The following is a 27,550-nucleotide window of genomic DNA, read 5'->3' on the forward strand; positions in this document are numbered from 1 at the left end:
TTAGTGAAAGACACAAATCATAGGGCTATAACTGCAGCTGTTTACAATGGAGCTTTAAAAAGAGTGAACTAAATAGTTATAGTTTTATCATAATGTTAAAAGTTCATCATTGTGTGAGGCTGTTGCCATCTTGGTGTTTTAATTTATGGCTTCATAAACAGACATAATATGGAAAAATAGCGGGAATTCTGCAAAACAACTAGTGCAAATGTTTATGAATACATTTAAGATTGTTTTTAATAATAGAAAATGTAGCAGTCATTAGTGTTTAGTGTGGGGTTCATTGGCAGCTGGCTGGAGGGAGTACAGTTTTAATGATTGGCCAACGTGAAGAGCTTAGGTAATCTTGTTATGGTTGAGTTTGTATTCTAAGTAAAAAATTAATGTGATAATATTATAATCTTTCCTATGTCTGTAATCTATATTTTCCCTTATTGGTATGGCCCATGAACATGCAAATATAATTGCCTCAACCAAAACCATAATTAATTGTAAAAGTAAAAAGGTGTTTTCTCTAGAAATGATGGAGACAGCCACAAATTAGTGATGAGCGAATCTTTCAAAAGATTTGCGAAACGGCGAAAATGTTGTGCGTCAAAAATAATTTGTTGCCTGCGGCTATTCTTTTGTTGCCCGCGGCTATCCTTTTGTCACGCGACTTTTCTTTTGACTCCCCCTACTATTCTTTTTTGATGCGCAACTTTTCTTTTGATGTGGGCCACAATATTTGGACGTGTGGCGAATTTTTGCGCGGCAAATTTTTTCATCCGTTTTGCGAAACAATCTGCCAATGGCGAAATGCGGAAATTCATGCCTGGCGAAACATTTCGTCCACCACTACCACAAATTTGTTTTATCTAATTATAAATTCTAGATTGTAGCACAAAAATAAAGGCACTTTGGCTACTGCAAGCTGGCAAAATGGAAAGGCAGAATATCTCTTGAAATTTCCTGGATAGCTCTCTGATAAAGTGTATTGGCAGTGATAAAGGATGAAAAGGATGAATTTAACATAAGTGATAAGAGTAAAGAATATTACTAAATTATTATTTAGATGAAGCAGTGTTATATTTTATAGAGGCCTGAAATGTTCAGGGGCATAGTTTCCCTTTAAATATCAGCACATTAATGCCATTTCAGATTTGCAAAGCATACAGGTGAAGGTGTGGCCACTACTTTAGCAACCTGATCTCCATCTATGCATGCGTATGTAACAGCCATTTTGTTGCCAACCGCTTTAAAATGGCTGACATAATTGCATCTGTATTTCTTTGATTATACCCTAATGGAAGGCAAGACAAACAGATGTGAAACACACTGAATATTCTTTCAATTTCAGTTAAACATCTAAATTAAAAATACTTTTTATTCATTGCTTTAAAGAAAATGTTAACATAATATAATTTTACCAGCAAAATGACTTTGCACTAAGTATAGATTTGTAAACTAAGATGCAACTTAATATGGCATAAATAATCTACTTCCTTCACTTTGTTGTCAGTCTTAGGGTTAAGGTTCTGATTCATCAGCCTCCAAAATGCACAATGACATCTCAAAGCAACCTGCAACAAAACGAATATAATACTGACATGAAACCACTGCTCAAGGCTACTATATCATGTCATTTGGGTGTCATCGTGCTGGATCTATTATAAGCCTAAACCTATAACAGAAAAGTCTGACTACAGCTCAACACTTTCTTAGTTCTTCTTCCCTTTTAAGGAGTAAATGGTTTTTTCTGTTTAGAAAAGTCTCACTTCCTCCTTTGACAGCTAAAGTGGAGTGTGTCCCTTCCTTTACTCAGAACTAATTTCTGAAGTATAAAAGGGTGTGGCTTATTTATTATTCAAGCATGGGGGTGCCTTCTTATGTCAGGTGTGGCATCCACACTGGGGCAGTCGAACTTCTTCCTGTCCTGCTTTTCTTGTGAATTGCTGTCAGGACTGCTTTACTAACTGGGCCCAATGGGCATTTTTCCCACAGCCTAATATCAGGCTTTCCATTTGTAATAACATTTGATATATAGTACTGTTTTTTATTATCCTTAATTTATATACAGTAGCACCTACATAACTATGCAACACTTTATAGCGACACTTTATTTAAAGTCCCTGTTACACACATCAGGGACAGTTACAGTACATTGAGGGCCAGTTAAAGGAAACAGTACCCCCAGAACGAATACTTAACCAACAGTTTATATCATATCAAGTGTCTTATTAAAGAATCTTACCAAACTAGACTATATATATATATACTGTATATATATATTATATTTATTTTCTACCAGTAGACAAAACAAACTCAACTAATTACAAAGACGATGGTCAGTACAATATTTACCCTCAGGAAAGCAATTTGTCACCAGAACCCCTGAATATAGTTTACACTTGACTGGTCAAAATTATCCTTGAAGCCATTGTAATTAATAGGGCAGGAATCTATGACAGGTATGGACAAAACCCTGTGTGTGCCATAGGCCTTAAAGAAGTAAACCTTTTTTTCCCTATCTTTAAAAATACTCTATCCAACTAACAGAATAACATACCTTAGTTCATACATTCAGTCTGATCTGGATTCTGATTGATAAGTTGAAATATCTAGCTCCTTTCCTTTTCTTCCTGGTACAGTGTGAAGCCCCGCCCCCTCTTCCTGTTCAGCTCTCCTCATCTCTTCGACTACAGGGTAGTCAAAGAGGAGAGCCTTCTGTACATGCCTGACAGATAAGAAGCTTTTCTGGGAATGCACAGTGGGTCAGGCAGTTATGTATGGCCACAGAAAAAAAATTGCTGCTGATGCACACTTGGTCCTGCTTCGGGAGATTTCAACTTATAAATCAGAAACCAGATCAGACTTAATGCAGGGACTAAAGAATGTTATTCTGGGGGTTGTTAGAGTAATTTTAAAGATAGGGAAAAAAAGGTTGACTTCTTTAAGCATCAAACAGAAACCACATTAACCCCCATATGTAATATCAGGCATTACGTTTGCCCAGGAACAGTAACTCATAGCAAAAAGATATTTTCAACAGGTGACCAGTAAATTCTACCTGCTGATTGGTTGCTATGGGTTACTATACCTGGGCAAACATAGTGCCTTTTATTGCATTCCCTCGTAATCTCATCACAATTTAAGACAATGGTCAATACAATATACTTTCCTCAGGAAGGCCATTTGTCACCAAAAACTCTGACTATAGTTCCCACCCGACTGGTAAAAATGATCCTGAAAGCAAATGTAATTAATAGGGTAGGAATATATATGACAGGTATTTTTTGAGGTGGCGATCCTTTTTTTTTGTGAAACAATAGCAGCACATGTTCAAAAAAATTAATTGCAGAACAAGCTTTAAAAAATAGTAATACGACTTTAATTTTTACTTTTTTGGAACCAAATACTGTTGACATTCCTAGGATATTTAAGAAATGTAAAGAAAAAAAAATGTAAAGAGGGACAAAAAGAAATGGCATGCGTAGTGCAGCAAAATTTTTGCATGTTACAAAATATGACCGCTTATGTAAATTTGAACACATTTTGGGGGTTTTTGGGGTCTTGTTTTATGTGTTATTACAGATTTGCTAATGAAGGTAAAATTGCCCTTTAAGATACAAGTCTCAGTTACCCAGAGACCTGTTTATCTTAGTTACATTTTAGTTTAGTTTTAGAAACTTTGTATCTTTTTTGGCAATCAGTGCAGGGACTTTTTAATAAGAATCCGGGACTGCAGGCTGAGCTGTCAAAATCAGGACAGTTGGGAGGTATGAATTTAACATTGTCGCCTTTGGTGTCCTAGTCTCATCTACTCATATTAGTAAGTTCATCTATATGGATAGCTACCTGTGTAGGCTTCTTACCTTTCCTGCAACTCTGAGGACTATTTTGCCACTGCTACGAGAGCATCCAGAATTAGCAATGCAAAGAGAAATGCTGATCTGGAATATCAGCATCAAAACTGGACACTTTCTCCAGGAATTGAAAGATTATAAGATACTTGGAATTTTAGCTGTAAAATGTCAGACAGGTGGCTTTTGATGGCTGACAAATGACCTATTTAAACTAGTAGTTAAAATGTATAATAAAAAGCTTATACATCATTAAACTCTTTGCCAGTATCAAAATTCATATACAGGTATTGGACCTATTATATAGAATGCTCGGGACCTGGGGTTTTCTGGATAATTAATCTTTTAATAATTTGGATCACAATATCTTAAGTCTCTTAAAAAAGAATTTAAACATTAATTGAACCCAATAGGATTGTTTTGCACCTATAAGGATTATTTTTTATTATATCTTAGTTGGGATCAATTACAATGTAATGTTTTATTATTACAGAGAAAAAGGAAATAATTTTTTAAAAGTGAATTAGTTGCTCATAATGGAGGCTATGGAAAATGGCCTTTCCATAATTAGGAGCTTTCTGGATAGCAGGTTTCCCGATAATGGATCCCATACATGTACTAATTCTAGGAGAAGCCTTTCTGCCTGAAGTGATAATGGTTTTTTTTTAAATAAAAAAAAGAAATTATGAAGTTTTAGTAAATCTGCCCCTATATGATGGGGCAGATTTATAATTTATAAGTTTAGATTTTTTTTATTTTCCTTAAAATTTGATATAGGCTGAATTTTTCTCACATGAAAATTTCTCATTAATTTTTTCCAAAGGCAAATTATTTTTCAACATTCATTCATCAAAACTTTTCCACAGATAAAAAACAAAAAACATTTGCCACGTCTGAGCAGGTGAAACCGTTCTATTCAGTGGAACAGAAATGCTATGAAAAGTGTTTCAAGCTGCAAAAACATTTCACAATCCAAGTCTATATGAAATTCCAGCAATGTGTTGATTTCACATCTTTTAAAAAATGTTGCAATAAAATGGTAAAATGTGGACTTTTTCACTGATAGCTAATATTTTCCATTGGTTAAAAGAAGGGAATTTATTTTCTTGATCTTTATTAACTCTGCTTCTGGCCCTCGTGGCCCTTTCATGGTAACACTTACATATCACAGAATTATGTGAAAAACAAAGTTTCCTACAAAGTGAAAAATAAAAGCTTATTGCCATTAGGATAAAAAAACCTTTGTTTGATTCCTTGGCTTTCCCAAAAATCTAGATCTGCATTGGAGTATTACAGTCCTGTGACGACAGATGAGTTAACTGTCTTACCAATCTGTGATGTGAGCGTGAAAGTGAATAGGCCACCTTGTTTCAGAACTGTCGTACTGACTGAAAATCATATTTCAGAGGTAAAACGCCTTAGGGTTTGTAACCTGAAAATGAAGTCCCTTTTTAACACAGAAATATGAGTTGATGCTGATGGTGCCACATCAATGGAACACGGTCACATCTTTTAGTCTTTATGGTGTTGGAGACAATCATATCTTTGTGAAAGAACTGAAAGAGAAGAGAAGTTTTAGAAGTAATTTTCTTGTGAAAAGCTGACAGTGAGAGGAAAGTAAAGTTTACAAACCTTTATTGCTTTATTGTTACATTCTTTGTTAATTGCAACCTTCATTCTTTGTTAATTGTAGGATGGCTGACAATTGACGGCCCTTAGCAGGAGCTAACTGGCTTATCAGGAGTCACATCAAGTCATAAAAGTTGCCATATGAAAAATTACTGGGGACAAAAAAATACCCAGTAGAGGATTACCTAAATGTACAGGTCTATTCAGCGTTTTAAGTTTGCTAGTAGAATAGTACTCTTTTGGCAGAATGGTTGACTTTCACTGATATACAGTAGGCTTAACCTGTATGGTTACATATGTGGACACAAAGTCATTTGCAGCCCTTAAGTAGCTATCTTTTGGCTTGTATTCCAGATTGGTTGATCAACCCATCATCAAAATATTCACTAGGGGGTCGACATGCACTGATGATCAAACATCGTACATCATACAGTAAATTCCAAATGGCAACTTTGTACTAAGAGTGATAATAGCAGTAACCCTGTATTTTAAATATATAGCCTACCTGTTGTTAAAGTTCTATATCTGCAGGTACAACCCTATCACAGAGAGGATTATTCTACAACTTCACTTGATTTCTGGGGAAGGCACTTTATTTTACCAAAATCACAATATTTTTCTTGCTAAACTATCCAGAATATAATTACTTTTGGTGCTCAGAAAAGTTTAGAGACTATATTTCTGGCTATCCTAGCTCCAGAAAGTTAGGGGTACATTTACTAAAAGTCTAACATTTTTCATTTTTTTTAATAAACTTATTTTCATGAATGTCTGACATTTACCAAACGGAAAAAGTCCATGTGGGAAAAAGTCACAGAATAGTTGAGAAAATGGGACTTTTTGTAATTATTGAAACCTCTACTTTTTTAAATTCTCACACAAAAAGTTTTGAATGCAAAAGAAAAGGGAAAGGAAGGGACATCTGCCATTGACTTCATGATCTTGGCAAGTTTTAGCTGGCGAGTGGCGAATTGTCGGATTTGGATTTTTAGCTATTTGGACACAGTAAATCTTGAAAAAAATCCCAACTTTTTTTGCTGCGACTTTTAGCTTTAAAAAAATCCAAATCGAAACAAACCCCCAGAGCTTTAGTAAATAGCCCCCTCAGTTTTATTGGATAAAGTACCATACGAGGACCTATGCATCAGTTACAATTTTCAATATTGCCAATTAGGATTTAGGGTACTGGCACACAAGGAGGTTAATCGCCCACAATAAATCTTCGCTATTGCGGATGACTATTCTCCTGCAAATGCTTTCCCACTGGCAATAAAGTAAATCGCAGATGGCAAATGGGAAGACATGTACAATGCTTAGTTTTTCCAAAGTCTCCTGAAGTTGCCTTGTGAGGAAACTTCAGACGACTTTGGAAAAATGAAGCGCCACATCTGTTTTCGTGTGCCAGTACCCTAAACCTACTCCTTCTAATCTAGTTAAGCTTGCATGTCTTCCAGAAAGCAACAGAGAGTTCATTGTACTGCCCCTTATATATTTATATATAGTGAACATATTCCCCCATAAGAACCTCAACTCCACTCTAAACAAAACCAAGACCTTTCATGCTCAGCTTAGTCATTGTTCTTTGGGCTTTCTCTATTGTAGTTAAAAGAGAACTGTGCCCCACTCAACTCTGTGGTGTTATGTGGGCATAGCATGTTTATGTGTCTTCCTGTAACCAGTAGGCAGCCATTTTCTTTTATATTGCTTGGATGGAGATTTCTGAGATGGAAACCTCCATCTTTGCATTGACCATTTCTTGCAGCAGCATACCAAACTAGCAGAAACCTTCAAACTACATATACACACGAAGAGTTTCTGTATGAATCACAAAGGGGAGAAGCTTTAAAAATACAAGAAGGGTGTGTGGAAACTGTACTTCTCTATTTCTTCGTATGCAGGAAGTGTTTGCAGGAAGTGCTGGTTCCCACGTTTATTACAGAGCAAATTTCCCTCCCTATACTTCACGTTCATGCTGTAAGAAGGAGGGAACTTGGTGTGACTTCTCCGAAATATAATGCTGGCTTTCATTTTAAACACAACTGACTGTAAATGTAATGTTGGTCACTGGGTTTAACACATTAGACAGTAATCACTGTATTACATTTTACACATACATTGTGTTTTATTGATTCCTGTGTACTTTTTCTACTTCAGATGTATGTTACTGAGTGAACAGCCAAAACAACAAGCTGCTGTACAATGCTTGAGAATGGCAGGACAAATGTGCTGGCTTATACAAGATGTATTGAACATAGTAACCCAGATAATAGGGTTTTAGATACAACACAGTGGCACAGGCATGGGATCCCTTATCCGGAAACCCGTTATACAGAAAGTTCTGAATTACGGAAAGGCCATCTCCCATAGACTCCATTATAAGCAAATAATTATAAAAAATGATTTCCTTTTTCTCTCTAACAATAAAACAGTACCTTGTACTTGATCCCAACTAAGATATAATGAATCCTTATTTGAGGCAATACAAGCCTATTGGGTTTATTCAATATTTAAATTATTTTTAGCAGACTTAAGTTATGGAGATCCAAATTATGGAAAGATCCCTTATCCAGAAAACCCCAGGTCCGAGGCATTCTGGCTAACAGGTTCCATACCTGTACTAGATTTTATTAATGCTGTAATGATATAGTACATTGTACAGGGCTGATTAATTTAATTTGCCAAATATGAAACATAATTCCTAAGTAAAAGTGATTTGGCTAGGCTGTGTGCATAGTTTTATAATATTATGCATAATATAATTAATGCTGACTGTCTGCCAAATCTGGCTTGTACCTTATTTTGTGGCATTTCATAACAGATCTGGAAAGTAACTTTTTGCCAGATTAAATGGCAGACCTGGGATCCTTCACCACTATCTAGAAAGGAAATCCTGGTCTAGGCAGGCAGGAAATATAGAAAACAAATTCAGAGAAAATTACCAAACCTGTGCCTACTGTATGTTTTGTAGTTTGTTTTGTATTTGGTCTGAAAAATGCAAAAGGGAGCCAAGGGCAGTTTTACACATTGCACCTCCCAATTACTGTTTTTTTTCATTTACAAAATCTACATAGACAACACTGGGTTCTTTGTGTCTCCATCTACTATCTATGCAAAAGCAAATCAGAAAGCCATTATTAATAGGTGGCAGAGCTTAATGATAATAATAATAATAATAATAATAATAATTAATAATGTTTAAGTTTCAGACATGAATATGGGCACCACAGTACCTTGGGTACAACACCTGGAACTGTGTCCTTTATAGATGACACAAAATAGCCTTAGATATTTTACCCTTACTGTCAGTACTCTGCATAATATGAGCTATGCCGTAGCCTGCTACTGAAATGGCTTTTTTGCTTGTTTATTGTAAATTCAACTCATCTGAACCATAATTATCTACTCTGTCCCCATATAAAGACAACACCCACACTAGCCATTCATTCATATGTCAACTGCCTCAGTCAGATTATTGTTTATACAATTCCTGTTAATTTAGGCAAGTTAATATAAGTATCTAAACATGTACATATTTATTTCATACAGTCCATACTGTCCCAGTGACATTTACAGTGTAAAGTACTTATTACAGACACAGTCACACAAAGTAGGGCCAGCTTTATCAGGAGCCAGTGGAGTGTGGAAGAAAAACATAAAAACTCCCTGCACTATTCCTATGGCTGCAATAGGATTCAGGATCCCTGTGCTGAAAAGCAAAAGTGCTACCCATTGAGCCACAGCGGCTCTATTTTCATATAAATGTTCTATTTTTCTGACCATTTAAACCACTATTTTTATTGTAATCTGTTTCTGCTTACTCACTTAAGTCTGATCTTATTAAAGAAGCTTGGTACACTAAGGGGCTGATTTACTAACCCACGAATCCGATCCGAATTGGAAAAGTTCTGACTTGAAAACGAACATTTTGCGACTTTTTCGTATTTGTTGCGATTTTTTCGGAGTCTTTACGAATTTTTCGTTACCAATACGTTTTTTGCGTAAAAACGCGAGTTTTTCGTAGCCATTACGAAAGTTGCGTAAAAAGTTGCGCTTTTTTCGTAGCGTTAAAACTTACGCGAAAAGTTGCGCCTTTTTCGTAGCGTTAAAACTTAAAAGTTGCAAAGTTTCGCGTAAGTTTTAACGCTACGAAAAAAGCGCAACTTTTTGCACAAGTTTTAACGCTACGAAAAATCGCCAGATTTTACGCAACTTTCGTAATGGCTACGAAAAACTCGCGTTTTTACGCAAAAATCGTATTGGTAACGAAAAATTCGTAAGGAAGCCGAAAAAATCGCAAAAAATACGAAAAAAATCGCAAAATACCGATCATTACGAAAAAAACGCAATCGGACTCATTTCGACCCGTTCGTGGGTTAGTAAATGTGCCCCTAAGATTTACATTTATTGCTCCCCCCCAAAAATATATATATATACTGTTGCCCATACCTACTGTATACAACTTTTAAATTGACCAATGCATACATGAAGTGTGAAAAACCCTGTTTCCCTTACTGCTTGTGGCACGGTGTGGTTACAAATGTGTGAATGTACTTTTTATATATTTAGACTGTCAATGAGTAGAGCAGATTCCAAATGCAAACCACAGTGTGAGTGAATATCTTACCCTGCCCTGCAGTATAGATTGGGCGACACAAACTGTGAACAGGTAACCTGAGGGAGATATCCATCTGCCGTCAGTTTGCTTTGCATGTTCAAGTTCAAGGATAACACCTTTTCAGTTTCAAATATTACATCTATAAATACATGCATTTATTTATATACAGTATAATTTGCTTGCATTGTGGTTTTCCTGGTCCATGCCACCAGTAAAGATGTAGCACTGTGCAATTAAGCATATACATTAAATATACATCTGTGCAAATAAACATATACATTAAATATACAGCTATGCATATCATAGTGTCCCCTAAAAATGCCGGCATAACATGTGCATAAAATGAGAAAATATAATGCATAATGGGCTCTTTTCTTTGAAAGGGAAACATACATTTCTGCCAAAGAGTAGATTCATGCACACCGTCAAATGAAGCGAAAGAGTGTTTAATCTCTGTACATCAGAGTGGAGGTACAGTAAGAGATGCTCAGCAACAAACATGAAAAAGCTCAGAAAGAACGTCTCAAGTGCTGGCATGGAGCTAAGATTTCATCACTGATGCCATGAGGATGCTTTAAATTTGCTGTTTTTGACACTGACAGTTGATTTTAAAGTGTTTCCAAGTGGAAACAAAGTTCAGCCTTGGCAAATACTATGCTTTACACTGTGCATATACATTGCTGCCTGACATAATTAATGCAATGCTTGACTACGGGTGGTCTCTATGCCTAGCAACAATAACCTAATAAACCAATTAAATCAATTGTGTAAAAGCTACTCAGAATTCTACTTTCTTTCTATACCCTAACTAATTTGTGGCATTCGTACATGTCCTTGCTCTATTTGTTCTTAAAGCTTTTTTTGAAAACCTTTTCAGACACCATCAAAAGAGGTACTGTCTATGATTTTCATCTTAATTTATTAAGAGGGGGATAGGAACATGCAGTTATAAAAAAAGGTTTAATGTAAAAAAGAATTAATTCTTTTTTACTATTACACTTTTACCTTTAAAGAAGTGGCTTGCATTTAAATTGACTTCTACTATTTTATAGAATGGCCAGTTGTAAGCAACTTTTCAGTTGGTCTTCATTATTTATTTTTAGGGATGCAGCGAACCCACTTTTTTGGGTTCTGTCGAACCCCCGAACCCACCCCGATAGATTCTTCCGAATCCCGATCATAAAGGGTTAAAAGTTTCAGAGTGCTAATTAGCAAATGCTAATTAGCTATGCTAATATGCTAATGGTCCCTCGGCCGGGACCATGGATTTGTCCGAAACCGAATCCATCAAAAAAAAGCTGGATTTGGCCCGAATCGCGAACCGAATCCAGGATTCGGTGCATCCCTATTTATTTTAAATAGTTTTTGAATGATTTGCCTTGTTCTTCAACTCTTTGTAGCTTTCAAAATGTGTTCACTGACCCCAGCAGTTTAATTATTTATTAGTTATTGCTACTTTTTTAATTTATTTTTCTATTAAGGATTAAGGTCCTCTCCTTTTCAAATACCAGTCTCTCATTCAAACCACTCCCTGGTTGCTATGGTAATTTGGACCCTAGCAACCAGACAGCTGCTGGAACTTCAAATTGGAGAGCTGCTGAACAAAAATGGAAGTAAATAAAAAACTACAAATAATAAATAATGGACCAATTGCAAATTTCCACAGAATAGCACTCTCATCATCATACTAAAAGTTAACTCAAAGGCAAGCAACCTCTTTAAGGCACTTCCATTGGAAACCACTTTAGTGTTTGTAAACCTACAAGGTTGTTAGTTAATGGTGTGTGAGTGGCAAATTATTTTAGATACATTTCTCCAAAGGCTCATCTGTGGCTGTTACCATTTGTCTGCAGCCCTGAGTGACCATATGTGCATGCTAGTAGTTTCCATTTACAGAAAGGGATGTAGGTTTGGAATGGGCTTTGAAGGAGAAGAAAAGTCATTTTGGCATTTTACTGCCAATAGATTTGCCACATTAGTGCCACCTAGAACATTATATTTATTATGCAGAAAGCTTTACCACACCTGAGTAAACAACCCTAGAAGCTTTCTCTGTTTGTTTAAGTTTGCAGCTGCCATATTAGCTTGATCTTCATAGCTTCCTGCTGCAGCACATGCCATTATAGCTCAGATTACGCAGGTGAGGGGAGTGAGTTTTATGAATTCTTATGGGAGTGGAGAGCAGGAGTGGGGAGAGAAGAAAGAACTGTGCAGACTCTGGCCCCAAGAATGAGGAGAGAGTAAGTCAGATACCACAGTACATGTGTACAAAAAAGGCGACAAGAAATCCCGTGTTTCTTTTTATAGAGGACTCAGTGCAGCTTTTCTGTGAGTGCTTATGGCTGTATTTACATAGACCTTTCTGATAAAGCTTACTTAGTTTGTACCTTTCCTTCTCCTTTAAAATAGATCCTGACATTTAATGTACATAGAGGCCTAAAAACACCCCCTCCAGACCAACAAGTTGTAACTATCTATAACAGGGGTAGGGAACCTATGGCTCGGGAGCCAGATGTGGCTCTTTTGATGGCTGCATCTGGCTCGCTGCCAAATCTTTAATAAGAAATATATAACGGGGGCGTGGCCTACACTCGGTGGATAGAAGACGTATTCTAAGCCTTAGAACACGTCTTCTATCCGCTGAGCACAGGCCACGCCCTCATAGTAGCATAGTAAGTTAGGTCGAAAAAAGACGTACGTCCATTACGTTCAACCATATTGCCTATATATAACCTGCCTGCCTTAGAACACGTCTTCTATCCGCCGAGCGCAGGCCACGCCCTCCTCCGCATCGCATCCGGCATCCTTGGGACCCGCACTACCTTGCCCCACAGCATTCGCGGCCAATCATATTATATGGCTCTCAAGGAATTACATTTTAAAATATGTGGTGTTTATGGCTCTCTCAGCCAAAAAGGTTCCCGACCCCTGATCTATAAGATCTTACAGCAGCCCCTCTGTCATTTGCCAGAAGCCACAAATTGCCAGTTCGGGCCTGATGGAATGTGGCGATATGGTGCACAAGCCAGATAGAAAACTAGGAATACAGTAAATCTTTTGCATATCTACTCTAGCTGTAATCCTGGAAAAGTGGTAAAAGCTTGCACTAATGTTCGATTAAAAAAGTCAATTTAAATTTCAGGGTTGTTGCTATTTTCTATATCTGAAAAATATAGAGTATTTGACAGTCATGGGTTAGTAAATATAGGGCAACATTCTTTGTTTTCCTAAGCCTTGGGGTTGCTACAAATTTCTAGTATAAATATGGGAGGTCATGGGCTATTGAATGCTAGCTTTTCAGCAATCACTATGTTGGTATGAAGTTACACAGCATCTTTGGGGCTTCCCTTAACTTAAATTGGAATTTTGAGCTCTAAGCTGGACTTATAATTTCCCTCTAAGTACTGTAGGTGCGTGGGGGAAGCTATTCATGTTTTCTCTTGTCAGAATTGAGTAAGCACCACTTTTCTTTGTCTATTTATGTAAGCTAAAATGCGCTTACATTAGCAATATGAAAACAGCTATAACAGCTGATCATTTTTAGATACCACAAAACAACTAAATTAAAGGGGGACTCGAAAAAACTTGCCCACATTCTCCCCCACCAGCATGGTAATACAGTGATAGGTACAAGGATGACCTCATGGTAAGACAGCTAAAGTGTGATGAGATGGGCCAAAGTCAAGACAGAGACAGGCAGAGACCAGGCTGGAAACAGACAGGCACAATGATAGACAGGCTGGACAGTCACACTTGGACAATTTATTCACAATGGTCCTGATTTAGGCAGAGCAGTTCCAAATGATAAAACACAAAATGCTTCTGCTAACATTCAAAGTCCTTCACCCTTCTGCACCTTACTACATTTCCTCACTTATCTCACTGTACGTTTCTAGCCATCGCCTCTGCTTCTCCCAGAATCTTTATATCTCAGTCTTTATTTACCATCCACACCCACTGCCTCTTATCTTAATCATTTTATCTCGCTGCTCCTTACCTCTGAAATTCTATCATTGAATCTCTCCAAAAAGGAACACTCTTAGGGCTCTGGCACACGGGGAAATTAGTCGCCCGCGACAAAACTCCATGTTCGCGGGCGACTAATCTCCCCGAGTTGTCATGACCCGCCATCCCACCGGCGAACATGTAAGTCGCCGGCGGGATGGCACATGCGGCGGCGCGATTTCCCGAAATCGCCGAAAAAGACTTGTGGGGGGATTAGTCGCCCGCGACAAATCTCCCTGTTTGCGGGTGACTAATCTCCCCGGATTGTCATCCCACCGGCGAAAATGTAAATCGCTGGTGGGATGGCATACGCGGCGGCGCGATTTCAGTGAAATCGTGGAAGTTGCCTTGAGAGGAAACTTCCGCGATTTCAGCGAAATCGCACCGCTGCATATGCCATCCCACCGGCGATTTACATTTTTGCCGGTGGGATGGCAATCCGGGGAGATTAGTCGCTCGCGAACAGGGAGATTTGTCACGGGCACCTAATCTCCCTGTGTGACAGAGCCCCTACAATCTCTTCAGGAATAAATACAAATTCTACCTTCTGAAGCACTGGAATAAATTTAAAGACCCAATCTGTGCCTGTATGTTATCCACCCAGACAGTAAGCTCAATGGGGCAGGGACCTCCTTCCAACTGCGTCTCTTACCACATAGCACTTCATCTCTGTGTATTTGTACTTATTTGTTGTATTTATTCATAATGATTGTACTTCCTGTGTACTTTGTGAGCGTATCCTTGTAGTGCTTTAGAAATAAAGTTATACATACATACATACACTGCCTACCCCTAGTCCGCACTCCTATTCCCCTGCTGCTAGTCTTTGAGCTGCATTCCCCCCCCCCACCCCTTTTACATTACATTACATTAACATTTATTTATAAAGCGCCAACATATTCCGCAGCGCTGTACAATAAGTGGGTTACATACATTGGACATACAGAGTAACATATAAAGCAATCAGTAACCGATACAAGAGGTGAAGAGGGCCCTGCCCAAAAGAGCTTACAATAGGTCACTACGCATGTGCGCTTCTTTGTGTGCCCTCGCGCATGGGGGTGTGTGTGCAGGGGTGAGGTGGCCAGCCATGCTGCCTAGGGCGCCCAGTCAGTTTGGTCCATGCCTGTACATGATGCATTGCAGGAAAGAGAGAAGCCACAGCTCACAGTTAATTTTGTGTTAGCTACTCCCTGTACATCAGTCTCCAACATTTTAACAGTAATCTCTTATGAGGAAAAATGCATTGTGAATATGAGAATATGTGTAAAATGTGTATAAGGAACTCTGTATATATATATATGGTTTGGGACCATCGGTACTCTTTATCACAATGTTTCACAGAAAAATATAAGTAGTACATTGTTTAGAAAGGGTGCTGGGATATCTTTTATAATCTACTTATGTGTATATGAGTAAAAATGTACATGTGAGCCTTGTATTTTGGGAGTTCATTTTGTATCTTGGTGATTGCATGCACTGACATCTTGTGACAGCCTTGTGTTTGAGGAAGTGGTTGTACAATGGCTCTGCATATGAACAACACACCCCCCACACTACAAGCAGCACTCAAAATCATTCTGTCAAGCTTTGGACAGCTAATGTCTAGCCAGTCAGCCAGGCCGTGTCCCACCCCAAACTAAAAGATAAAGTGAGAATGAGATGAATAGGACTGGGTTGGCTTGCCAGTACCATTTCATTATTTAGACTTTAGAACATAAAAGAAAGATGCTTGATAAAGTTTGAAATAGGAAAAGAATACTGGGTCCTCCTTGGCTCATATGAAACTAGGACAAGAAAAATTAAGCTATCCTACAATATTGCTGGTAAATACCCCATGTAAAGTATATAAAATTAATATATAGCACTACCCCTGCAGAGCTATTTATTTATTTTTTTATTTATCCCTGTATCTTGGATTCAAATAAGGATAGTGGACTAATGTAACTTCCAGCATTACTTGTAAGCAGTATTAAATGTGCCATCAGTGGCTCTGCCACAAAGGCTGGAGCATGTTTTCTCTGCATGCAATACACGTAACATGTATATATCAGGATCGTAGTGGCAGTGAGGTGAGATAACTTTTGCGGTGGGTGCAAAGGCTGAAATATATAGCTTACAGGGGGCTGAGCCAGATCTGACACCTGCGACACACTTTTGTACGAAGACACTGCATGGCCGTTTATTGAAAGTGAGTCTGTTTTATCTCAGACGTGGCAGGTGGGATTCCCAATTTGCATTTTCAAAAGGAAATACAGTAATATAAAATCCCACATCAGCTGCCAAACATTGCCACATCCCCACTTGGTATTTTGCACAGGTACTGAGTTCATGTTTTTTATTCAGATCCCTTCACAGAGCGCCTTGCACATCATGGGCACTTCCACTGCACCAGTTCTTCTAAGTCTATCATTAGTGTAAATATGTCTGGTCACGCACATACCAGCAGCAATGCAGGGCATTTGTTGCATGAATAACCTTTAGTGTATACTATTTGGTATACAACCACAAGTTCTTTTTTAAATTTCATTCTTCAACTTTGATGACAGAGATGGTTTTAGGGCAGGGCTGCAAAGAAACTTGTCCTGGGCTCCTAGGACTACAAGAGCCCCTTGTGGGAAACATGTTGACAAAAAACAATAATTTAAAGGAGAACAAAACTGTAAAAATGATTATGGCTAGAAATGCTATATTTTATTTTCTGAACTTATTGCACCTGCCTTAAGGTTCTGCATCTCTATAGCAGCAATCCAGGTCTTCAGAATTGTTACAGGAGCTCTCCATCTTGGATTTTGTTAAAAGTGTCAGTAATACATGCTCATTGCTCTCTGAGCAGCTGTTGAGAAGCTAAGCTTAGGGGTTTTCACAAATTATCAAGCAGAAAATGAAGTTTGCCTGTCATATAAACTGATGCTACAAGACTGGTTATTAAATTCTGATGAGCTGCACTGGTTTCTGAGCTGCCATGTAGTAATTATCTGTATTAATTTCTAACCGGCATCAAGAGGTCCTATTCACTCACCCATTATCAATATATATCGGACATCAAGAGTGCAGGAATGGCCAGACTGGGTATGACTTTGATGTAGTTGACCAGATTGAAGTATATTGCAATATTTGGACAAACAATCCCTGTTTTTCTTAAAGGGGAGGGCATTGCTTGGTAGCTTAATGCACAGGATGTCCTATATATATTAATAGTGGGTGAGTGCAGAGGACCTCTTGCTGCTGTCTGTATACATTTTGTGGTTACAGCCTAATGGTATAAAATTTAGTGGTGAGCACTTCCCTTGTTTGCTTTAGTTACTAACCAGCCTTATATTGTGATATTTATATTCTATATATACCATGGCCAGAACTAGGGGTAGGCAAAAGAGGCAACTGCCCAGGGCGAAATGATTGGGGGCACCAGGCAGGAACCTCTCCTGCCTACCCCTAGCCTGCACTCCCTTCTCATTGCCCCCGCCAGTTGTCATTACGCGGTGGGGGCAATAACTCCCCCCGCCCCTGCTTGACAGAACTGCACATGTGGGAGGTGCAGGTGCGAAGTGGCCGACAGGGTTGCCTAGGGCGCCCGGTCAACTTGGCCCACCCTTAATATATACAGTATATTGTGAGTTGGTCCCTAAGCTCAGTAAGTGACAGCAGCACAGAGCATGTGCAGGGAATTAGCAGAAAAGAAGATGGGGAGCTACTGGGGGCACAGATCTTCCCTGCTAAAATTGGACTGATACAAAAGCCCAAAACATAATGTACAACATTTCTGCCCTACGTCATTAGTTAAGCTTTAGTTCTCTTTTAACAGCTGTCAGATATTAATGTTATATATGTCATGACCAAACTGCAGCCCTCCAACTGCTGTTGCACTGCAACTTACACCCTTTGAACAAAAACAGGACTACCCAAGACACAAAGCAACTACCAAGTATAAATAAACTATCACACTGTGATATTATATTTTTGAAAGGTTTTGTTTTATCTACTAATTGTATCCTATTACATGTATTTCTTTATGATTCCCTTATATTACCTGCATATTTTGTCATTTTTGTGTAAAAGTTTATAGCATGAAAAGTCTTTAGATTAATATTATATTATCACTGAGGCGACACTGCCCTCTAGTGAACTAGCAAAATAATTCAAAATTCACCCATTTTGTTGGTTTGCTTTGCAAGATCCTACAAGTTCATGTGTGTTTACTGCAATTCATTACATTATAACGCAAAAGTGAAATATTGTGTACACTGTAATAAATCTGATTGTTTAGCAAAGTGCCTCAGCTTGATGGTTGGTCCTGACTTGTACTGCACATAATGGGCAATCTAGCAATTAGGAGGCATATATGTAAAAAAGTTTGATTGAATACCAAATCTTCAGAAAAGGGAAACTGACCTCCTGTAAGTGGCAAAATCTTGACTGGGTCTGAGAATAATAACAAATTAACAGGAATTTCTGCATAGCTAACCCCATTATGATAAAAAAGTTAATTATTACAGTAGAAGTCATAAAATTCTATATCTAATTTTATTTTCTTTCTCTTTTCTTTCTTTTCAGAAAATGAAAAAACCAATGGTAAGATCAATAAACATTATTTTCAAGGTCAAAATGAAAATGTTTTGGGGATGAACTTATAATTACATGTATGAACATATAGTGGTTCATTATTCTCTGCCTAACATTTTTTTCAATTATTATTTCTCCTCCGTGGTATTATTAGTGCTGAGTGTGCACTCTACATGAAAAGTGGCTGCCCCTGGTAAAGAACCACTGCTTCAGTTCGATTCAAAAAATCAGTCTAATGGTGTAGAAAAAGAATGGACAACTTTCAGCCTTCCAGTTGTATTTAAACTACAACTTCCAGCATTTAGTGATCTTGAAGACCTTTAGAATGGATATTCCCAATTGATAATGGTTCTTACTCCTATAATTGTTAAATGCATTGTAGAATAATGATTAGCTCTGACCCAGTACTTACTCTAAATTGTGTTTTAATGTTGTATTCATTTTAGCTTCACTTAGTTGTTATTTATACTGGGTATGGGTATATTTGGACAAAGCTAGACATGCCATAGTTTAATAGTGATTATCAATATACCCCTGTGTAACTATGTCTATGGTTAACATTTTTGGGTAGAAAGTTATTCTTTAGAAACACAATGCTTTGTCAGGCCAGCAGAACAAGTACTATAACAGATTAATTGTCTATTTATATCTTCTGTATCTTTTTTTTAGTGAAACAATTAGAAAAAACATTCAGGAATGTTAGTCTTGTTCCTGGAACCAAAGCCATAAACGTATATAATAAATACAGAAATCAGTCATGTATCAAATTCTATATTAATAATGCACATGTAATGAAAATCCAAATGCATACACATATGGCTGTTTTAATAAATGGGCAAAATGGGCAATTGCCCAGGGCCCACCAGAACTGGGGGCTCACCATCAGACTCACTGGTACCTTAAAGTGGCCCTGAATATACATACAGTAGGTCTCCAAATAAGTATCATTCATTTCTTCATGCAGCAAGATTGATTGACACATCAGCTAACAGACAGCTTGCAGAACTGGTATTGTTGTACTCACAGAGGCAACGATACTTTCAGTTTTACATTGTTTCCCTTTTCTACAGGAATCCTACCTTTCTCGTGTAGCTTGTACTAAAGTGGAACAGTCATATAGCTTGTGCCAGAGTAGGCCAATAATGTAGCTTGCTCTAAAGTGGGCCAATAATGTTATTTGTACTAAAGTGGGCCAGTCACATAGTTTGCACTAGAATAGCCCAGTCATTTAGCTCTAACAAAGTGCGACAGGCATGCATAAGTCATGGTTTTATTATACTGTGTAAACTAGGGACATCAGAATTTTTGGATAGGCAGAATAACATGACTTGTCAAATTGCTACATATACTAGCTAAATGGAAGCCATTTACTGTGGGGCCCATTCATTAAACCATGATTAAATTTTTTTGAGCTTCTAGAACTTTTCATTATGTCCACGATAATTACATTAAAATTCCACGACTTTTACGTGGTTTTCGTTAACTTCCACGAAAAAGTCATATCTTTCGGAAAGACTATGACCATTTCAGAATTCATTCAAGCTTTGGTATCGTGACTATCTTTTGGCCAGGTTGGAGTGCCATTGAGTCCTATGGAAGGCTTCCAAGATCATACATTGAAGGTTTCAAAGCCAGAAAGATTTTCACACTGTTTACGAACGTTCGGATCCAAAAAATTTGTGACTTTCGGGACGCAACCACCAATACTAATTTTTTTCATAAAAAATAATTTTCGTGACATTTTCGAACATCAGAAATTATCGTGGTTACTCCAAATTTTTTGCATATTGTGATTTTAACCACAAAAAATCGTAGTTTAATGAATGGGCCCCTATCGGATTTTTTGTTTCTGATTTGGATTTTTAGCGCTACAAGTGGCAGAAAAAAAAGTTGTGACTTTTCCAAGACTTATTATGCGTCAAAAGAAAAGATTCACCATTGTAAAAAACACTAAGGGGGCCTTTAACTTACATATAGGTTTTTTTTTCCTCATTCAGATTTTTTAGCGCTAAAAGTCGCAGAAAAAAGTTGCACATTTTTTGAGTTTTACTATAGGACAAGGCGGCTAAAAGTCCGCATTCCTAAAAATTGCTAAGTCGTCGTTTTCATGTGAATTCTGACTTTTCTGCTACTTTTCCCACATGGACTTTTCCAGTTCAGACTTTTTAGTAAATGTAAGACACTTGTGGAAATGAGTTTATTCAAATTTTAAAATAAAAAAAATGAGTTTTAGTAATTCTGCCCCTATGTGTTAGATTCATAATAAATTATTGTATCTTTAATTAAAAAGAAAAAACAAATATTTGTATGTAAAAAAACCTTAAATTTGCCTTTATAAAATGCAATAGGCATGCCAAGACAATATGGGTCATGTACCATGTCCAGGTCATGGTGCAAAGTGCAAAAAATGGGTTCAATTTGCCCTGTTATTTGACCTTTGCACCGTGCCCTGCATGTTGAAGAATTGCTGCAGGTCTCCGCACTCCAAAATAGAGCACAAGGTACTGCATTTACCCCATGAATACAGCACTTCCTTTATTCACTAGCCCTGTATTCATAAGGTCCTGGGGGGAAGGTACATCATTCAGATGTGCATGTTTGGGAGCACCTGTTGCAACTATACAGTGTAACACTCTAAAGTTCAGGGTGAGTAGACCTAGCAGAGCTCTTTGTATTAAATTCTGTCACAGACTGGTATAGTGCAACTAAAAATAAGTTTAGTTTTGTTTGTTTACTTCATCTTGCCTCCTTTGTTCTTAACCTTCTAGTTAAACTCTTTGTATAATGAACTCCTCAGTGTGTAATATGCTTGAGAGATGAGTAACACTGACAAGTAGAGAAAGACTTATTATACAGGGTTCATGCTGTGGAAAGAAGGGAATGTTACCTACTTACTTGCACCCCTGCAGCAGCAACCTCCCCAATTAGCGCATTGCCCTTTGAAAGAATCAGACAGACACCATTAGTGATGAATGAATCTATCGCATTTCGCTTTGCCAAAAAAATTTGTGTAACGACAGGAAAATAAATCCACGAAACACGCTTGTCGTGCAACTTTTTTGTCGCCCACATCTTTTTATTGTTGCGTGCGTCTTTTTTTTGCCGCAACCAGACCAATTTTGACCGGCTATGAATTTTTTTGCTGCAAATTTTTACAAATGTTTCTTGATACTATTCGCCAATGGCGAAATGCAGAAATTCGCTGCAAATCCATGCCTGACGAAAAAATTTGCTAATTTTTGTGGATAATCCCGGTCGCAGCAAGTTTTATTAGTAGAATAATAGTAGCATTTTTTGGTATAAGTCTAGGATATTACCATAGTGAAACACAGCATTTTGAACCCCCCCTATCACTAATCCCTAGCCTAACCTACCAGGCAAGTGGCCCTGGGATAACTATTACAGCTAATTCCACTTTTCACCCCACTGCTTCCCAGGACCACCCCAAGTACTACGACAAAACCGAACTAATGAATCACCCATGAAAGGTTAATCTTCAACTAGTATAAACTTTCATTTAAGCTAAGCCTATATAACTCTAATTTTAACATTTTCCTAAATCTGCCCCTTAAGCTGGCCATACACGTGGCGATCCGACGATGTTTCGTACGACCATCGGTCGCACGAAACGTCGTCAGATCCGCCACACACCATTCAGGGCTGAATCGGCAGGTAAGGAGGTAGAAACAATAGGATTTCTACCTCCTTCTGCCGATTCAGCTCTGAAGGGAGAATTTTGGTCAGGCGCCTTCTATGGCGCCCGATCAAAATTTTCTAACCTGGCCGATCGACGAGCCGACCGATTTCAGCAGCTTCCTGCGACATCGGTCGGCTCGCTGACATACCATACACGCACCGATTATCGTACGAAACGAGGTTTCGTACGATAATATCGGTGCGTGTATGGCCACCTTTAGAGTTACTGTTCACACTCTTACAAACAATAAAACCTTGAAGTAAGTCAGAGTTTTTATGTAGGTTTTTATTTTGTCTTAAGAAATTGGATTAAATAGATTGGATGAAACAAAATTCATGAAATGTGTAATCATTTATCTGTTCAGTCTACTCAAAGTAAGGTTAACAGAACTCACTTCATTTAGAGTACCAGGATATTTAATTTGTAGACTTGTGAAACCTTGCAAAGGCACTGATTTTTTCTAAATTAGAGAGTGGGATGTGTATGTGCAATATGTAGCATAGAATTTTTGTTGTAATTATTCAACATGGAGAATCAATTTTAACAGTTATTATCCTCATTTTACAGGTACCAAATCAACCTCACCTACAACTCCACCCATTCTCACCTCTCAGCCTTCTACAACCACCACAGCACTCACTAATGACAACACCACAAGTAACTTATTTTCCATGCTCCTCTGATTATCAGTACTTTAGTTATTGTGGTATGGTCTGATACATGCATAATGTACTCCTGCACATTGGGCAGGAAAATAAGGCAGATGTCACAATTAGGTTGTCTTAGAGAGAGCGCAATACATATTACTCAGTGTAATATAATCACTTGTCATAAGTTGTTTTCTGTGCATCTCTATCCCCCTTACATTCAGTAGGTAACCTTCTGGAATATGATGGAACAGCCAAAGAAGAGGAGAGGTGGTTTGTACCATTGTAGGTGCATTGCTCCAGCAAACCTTTAGTTTGCCATCCAATGTTCATGACTGACTAGAAACTAGTGGGGAAAAGTTCAAGTTGGTTTAAGAGTAGTTCCCGAGAATGTCATTGAGATATACATTTTACCTAAAAAGTATACTGGTATTGGGCACATTTAAAGGACATGGAAAGGCAAAGTCACTTGGGGTGCCAAAATGTTAGGCACCCCCAAGTGACTTTAATCGTCTACCTTTTACCCCGGGCTGGTGCCCCTGTTAGGAGAGAACAGCACCAGCCCGGGGTAGCTGGAGCACTTTCTCCTTCCTGGTTCGCGAGCGTGCGCATGCGCAGTAGAGTGAAAAGCCGAACTTTAACAGAGAAGTCGGCTTTTCACTCTACTGCGCATGTGCCCACCGCATAGTCACAGCTTAACGAATCAGGAAGGAGGAAGTGCTCACTACAGGTGCCCCGGGCTGGTGCTATTTTCTCCTAACAGGGGCACCAGCCCGGGGTACAAGGTAGGCGATTAAAGTCACTTGGGGGTGGCTAACATTTTGGCACCCCCAAGTGACTTTGCCTTTCCTTCCCCTTTAACAAAACCAGCACACATGTTTAGTGCCTTGTTATTTATTATACATCAGACCAGGAATTTGTTAATTCCAACTGGAAGGATTTCAGTTGAAATTCCTTAGGCCTAAGAGATATGTGAGGAGGAGTCCTACTGTATATCAGCTCTGCATGCATGGACAGGGGCAATCTCTCACTGTTAGTAAACAGCTTTAATACTGTCTCTCCAGGAAAAGCATTAACCGGAAGGTATAAGGTATACCAGAAGGGTAAAGCATTGCTGAACTGAAAAATATACAATCAGTTATGACGTATTATAAAAAAATTGGAATACTTGGCTATATGCAATAAGCTACATTTTAAAGGGGACCTGTCACCTTAAGAAATAATTACAAATTACAAAGTTTTCTATTGCCCATGTCTATGCACTGGTTACAAAATTACATGGTGAGGAGGGAGGGGGAATGGGAGGGGTGCAGTAACATCTAAAAAGTTCTAAATTGAAAGTGAAAGTAACTCTCTGCCCCACCCCTATGCCTAAGGCATAGAGGCGGGGCAGGCAATATATGATGACAGCTGGGATTTTTAATTGCCTTTATAATGGGTATGGATGTGGTAATAAAAAAATGAATTTGGGTTTCATGTTTAATTTGAAAAGGGCTTTTATTATACAGCTTTTTATGTCTGGGTGACGGGTCCACTTTAAAATTGCATAGGAACCTATATGAGACACTTTACCTTATTTAAACATTTTTGTTAATAAAAAGATAAATAAGTTGCATTTATTGATTATGTACGTCTTATTTCAGGTGATTCCCAAACTTATACAAGCGATGAGCGCACCACACCACCATTCATTACCAGAAAAGATCCCTCACTTGCAAGCACCAGCTCTGCTGTCTCTACTACACTCACTCCAACCACCATAACCACTCTGAGTTCAAACACAGGTCTGGCTAGGCATCCAACAACACCCTGCATTTCTTTACCCATTGTTCTACTGTGTGCTCATTTACTAAGGATGAAAAAGACAAAGTCAGCATGGTCTGATAATACAATTACGTACATAAGTGTAGAATTTTAGCTGGAAATGTTGCAGATCTCTTTCTGTTTCAGTCTCTGGAAATTATTGTGGGAATCACTCTCTTTGAAACAAGCAACATTTCAGATTCTCAAGCAATAGGGTATATTTATCATGCTGTGTAAAAAGTGGAGTGGGCCATTACCGGTGATGTTGGCCAGGGCAACCAATCAGCATTTAGATTTCAACAGTTAGAAAATCAAAGCAAAGCATTGATGATGTTTTACTTTACTTTTTACACAGCATGATAAATATACCCCTAAAGACTAGAGAAGAACCTAAAGAAACCTTGTGGAGCTGAGCGTGCCTGTATATACTGTATGCCTATAATTGCAGCCTGCTGCTTACACACAGATGCATTTAACTTGTATGTGTGATGTAAGGGGAGGCACACAAGAATGGGATAGTGGCTGGCAGTACTGGTATAGATGTAATTGTTTGTCCTTTGCAGAGAGAAAATAAGGTATAGGCGATATTTAGGCACAAGTAAGATTTCGGGATTTAGCAGGTATAGATGTATAATCAAAATGTTAACATTATTTTATGTGTAGTAGCATTCTCCATTATTAAAGGAGATATGGTACCTCTTCACTGCCCTGCATGTGAGATAAATATGTGAGCTGCAATACTATGAAATTTCCGAATTTTAGGTCAAAACTGAATTAGTCATTAAAATTAGATGCACTTGCTTTATAAACAAGTTTGACTTGTTTCCACTTTTAATATTTGGTTGAGTTTTTTTCTACTAGTGATCTGATGCTTTAAATTCTGTAACAGGAGTCTCACAAGAATCTACCACTTTCACGCACGCACCCAGTCATGCCAACAAAATGGATCTCACACCTACACTCACAAGCTCTGCTAATTCAGCTTCACGCACCACTCTTTATGAAGGCAGTACCACCTCAGGTTTGGCTGCTCAAGTTTATGTACCGTCACCATGCTATCTAATTTTATAGTGAAATAGTTGATAAATTATTTTTTGTTTCAAAGAGCTTCAATAAGAGTGTAATAGATGAAAAACACTGTTTACTGTATCACTTTATAGAAATAAATAAAAATGTACATATAATAGGGTTGATTCACTAAGGTGCGAGAACACTTATCGCATGCTTTTTTGCGTTAAAATTGACGTGAAAAAAACCCCACAATTCGCTAAAGTATTATCACATGCGTTAAGTCGCATATCGCGTGCCTTAAATAGCGTGCAACCACATGCGTTAATTTACGCGCAGAAATAATACTAACGCATGATTCACAAACACTAAGGGGCTGATTTACTAATCCACGAATCCGAATGGGAAAAATTCGGATTGGAAAACGAACATTTTGCAACTTTTTCGTATTTTTTGCGACTTTTTCGTAGCCATTATGACTTTCGTGAATTGTCGCGACTTTTTCATAGCCATTATGACTTTCGTGAATTGTCGCGACTTTTTCATAGCATTATGACTTTCGTGAATTGTCGCAACTTTTTCATAGCTATTACGACTTTCGCGAATTGTCGCGACTTTTTCGTATTGAGCGCTCGGAAAAGTCGCAAAATACCGATCATTACGAAAAAAACGCATTCGGACGCTTTTCGGATGTTCGTGGATTAGTAAATGTGCCCCTTAGACGTGCTAAATATTGCATTAGTCTGTGCAAAAATTAACACCTACCGTATTTTTCGCCGTATAAGACGCACTTTTTCTTCCCCAAAACTTGGGGGGAAAAGTTTGTGCGTCTTATACGGCGAATGCTCCTTCCTCTATGTGCCGCGGCTCTCTGCCGCATACTAGCTTTTATAAGGTTGCGCCCGTGCGTACTGACGTCACACGCACAGGGCGCAACCTTATAAAAGCACAGAAGCCGCTGGGAGCCGCGGCACAGAGAGGAAGACATCACAGGAGCCGGAGGCCGCTGGGGGGAAATGGAAGGTGCTTTGGGGCCCGGGGGGGAAGCTGAAGTATGCTGTGGGTGCCGTGGGGGAGCTGGAGGATGCTTGAAGGCCCTGGGGGACACTGAAGGATACTTGGGGGGGGCCCAGGGGGAAGCTGAAGGATACTTGGGGGGGCCCTGGGGGAAGCTGAAGGATACTTGGGGGGGGCCTGGGGGAAGCTGAAGGATACTTGGGGGGGGGCCTGGGGGAAGCTGAAGGATACTTGGGGGGGGCCAGGGGAAAGCTGAAGGATACTTGGGGGGGGGCCTGGGGGAAGCTGAAGGATACTTGGGGGGGCCCTGGGGGAAGCTGAAGGATACTTGGGGGGGGGCCAGGGGAAAGGTGAAGGATACTTGGGGGGGCCTGGGGGAAGCTGAAGGATACTTGGGGGGGGGCTGGGGGAAGCTGAAGGATACTTGGGGGGGCCCTGGTCGAAGCTGAAGGATACTTGGGGGGGGGCTGGGGGAAGCTGAAGGATACTTGGGGGGGGCCTGGGGGAAGCTGAAGGATACTTGGGGGGCCCTGGGGGAAGCTGAAGGATACTTGGGGGGGCCCTGGGGGAAGCTGAAGGATACTTGGGGGGGGCCTGGGGGAAGCTGAAGGATACTTGGGGGGGCCCTGGGGGAAGCTGAAGGATACTTGGGGGGGGCCTGGGGGTAGCTGAAGGATACTTGGGGGGGCCCTGGGGGAAGCTGAAGGATGCTTGGGGGGGGCCC

General features: G+C 39.0%; 1 protein-coding gene and 1 long non-coding RNA gene across 2 annotated transcripts in view; one reads left to right on the top strand and one right to left on the bottom strand.

The window, feature by feature from the left end:
- Positions 1 to 27,550, top strand: part of LOC116410440 (cell wall integrity and stress response component 4-like) — a 42,995-nt gene that overhangs the window by 9,509 nt on the left and 5,936 nt on the right. The window contains exons 3-4 of the mRNA XM_031901035.1: positions 18,646 to 18,663; positions 22,919 to 23,008. Of these exons, the coding sequence (XP_031756895.1) occupies positions 18,646 to 18,663; positions 22,919 to 23,008 (108 nt within the window). The remainder of the gene's footprint in view (positions 1 to 18,645; positions 18,664 to 22,918; positions 23,009 to 27,550) is intronic.
- LOC116410441 lies at positions 5,274 to 21,596 on the bottom strand. The gene is made up of 2 exons (XR_004222411.1): positions 21,550 to 21,596; positions 5,274 to 5,398 (listed from the first exon to the last, which is right to left on the bottom strand). It is a non-coding gene; the product is annotated as an uncharacterized LOC116410441 (long non-coding RNA).

This window comes from Xenopus tropicalis, chromosome 4 (assembly GCF_000004195.4).
Source record: "Xenopus tropicalis strain Nigerian chromosome 4, UCB_Xtro_10.0, whole genome shotgun sequence".
Classification (NCBI taxonomy): Eukaryota; Metazoa; Chordata; class Amphibia; order Anura; family Pipidae; genus Xenopus; species Xenopus tropicalis.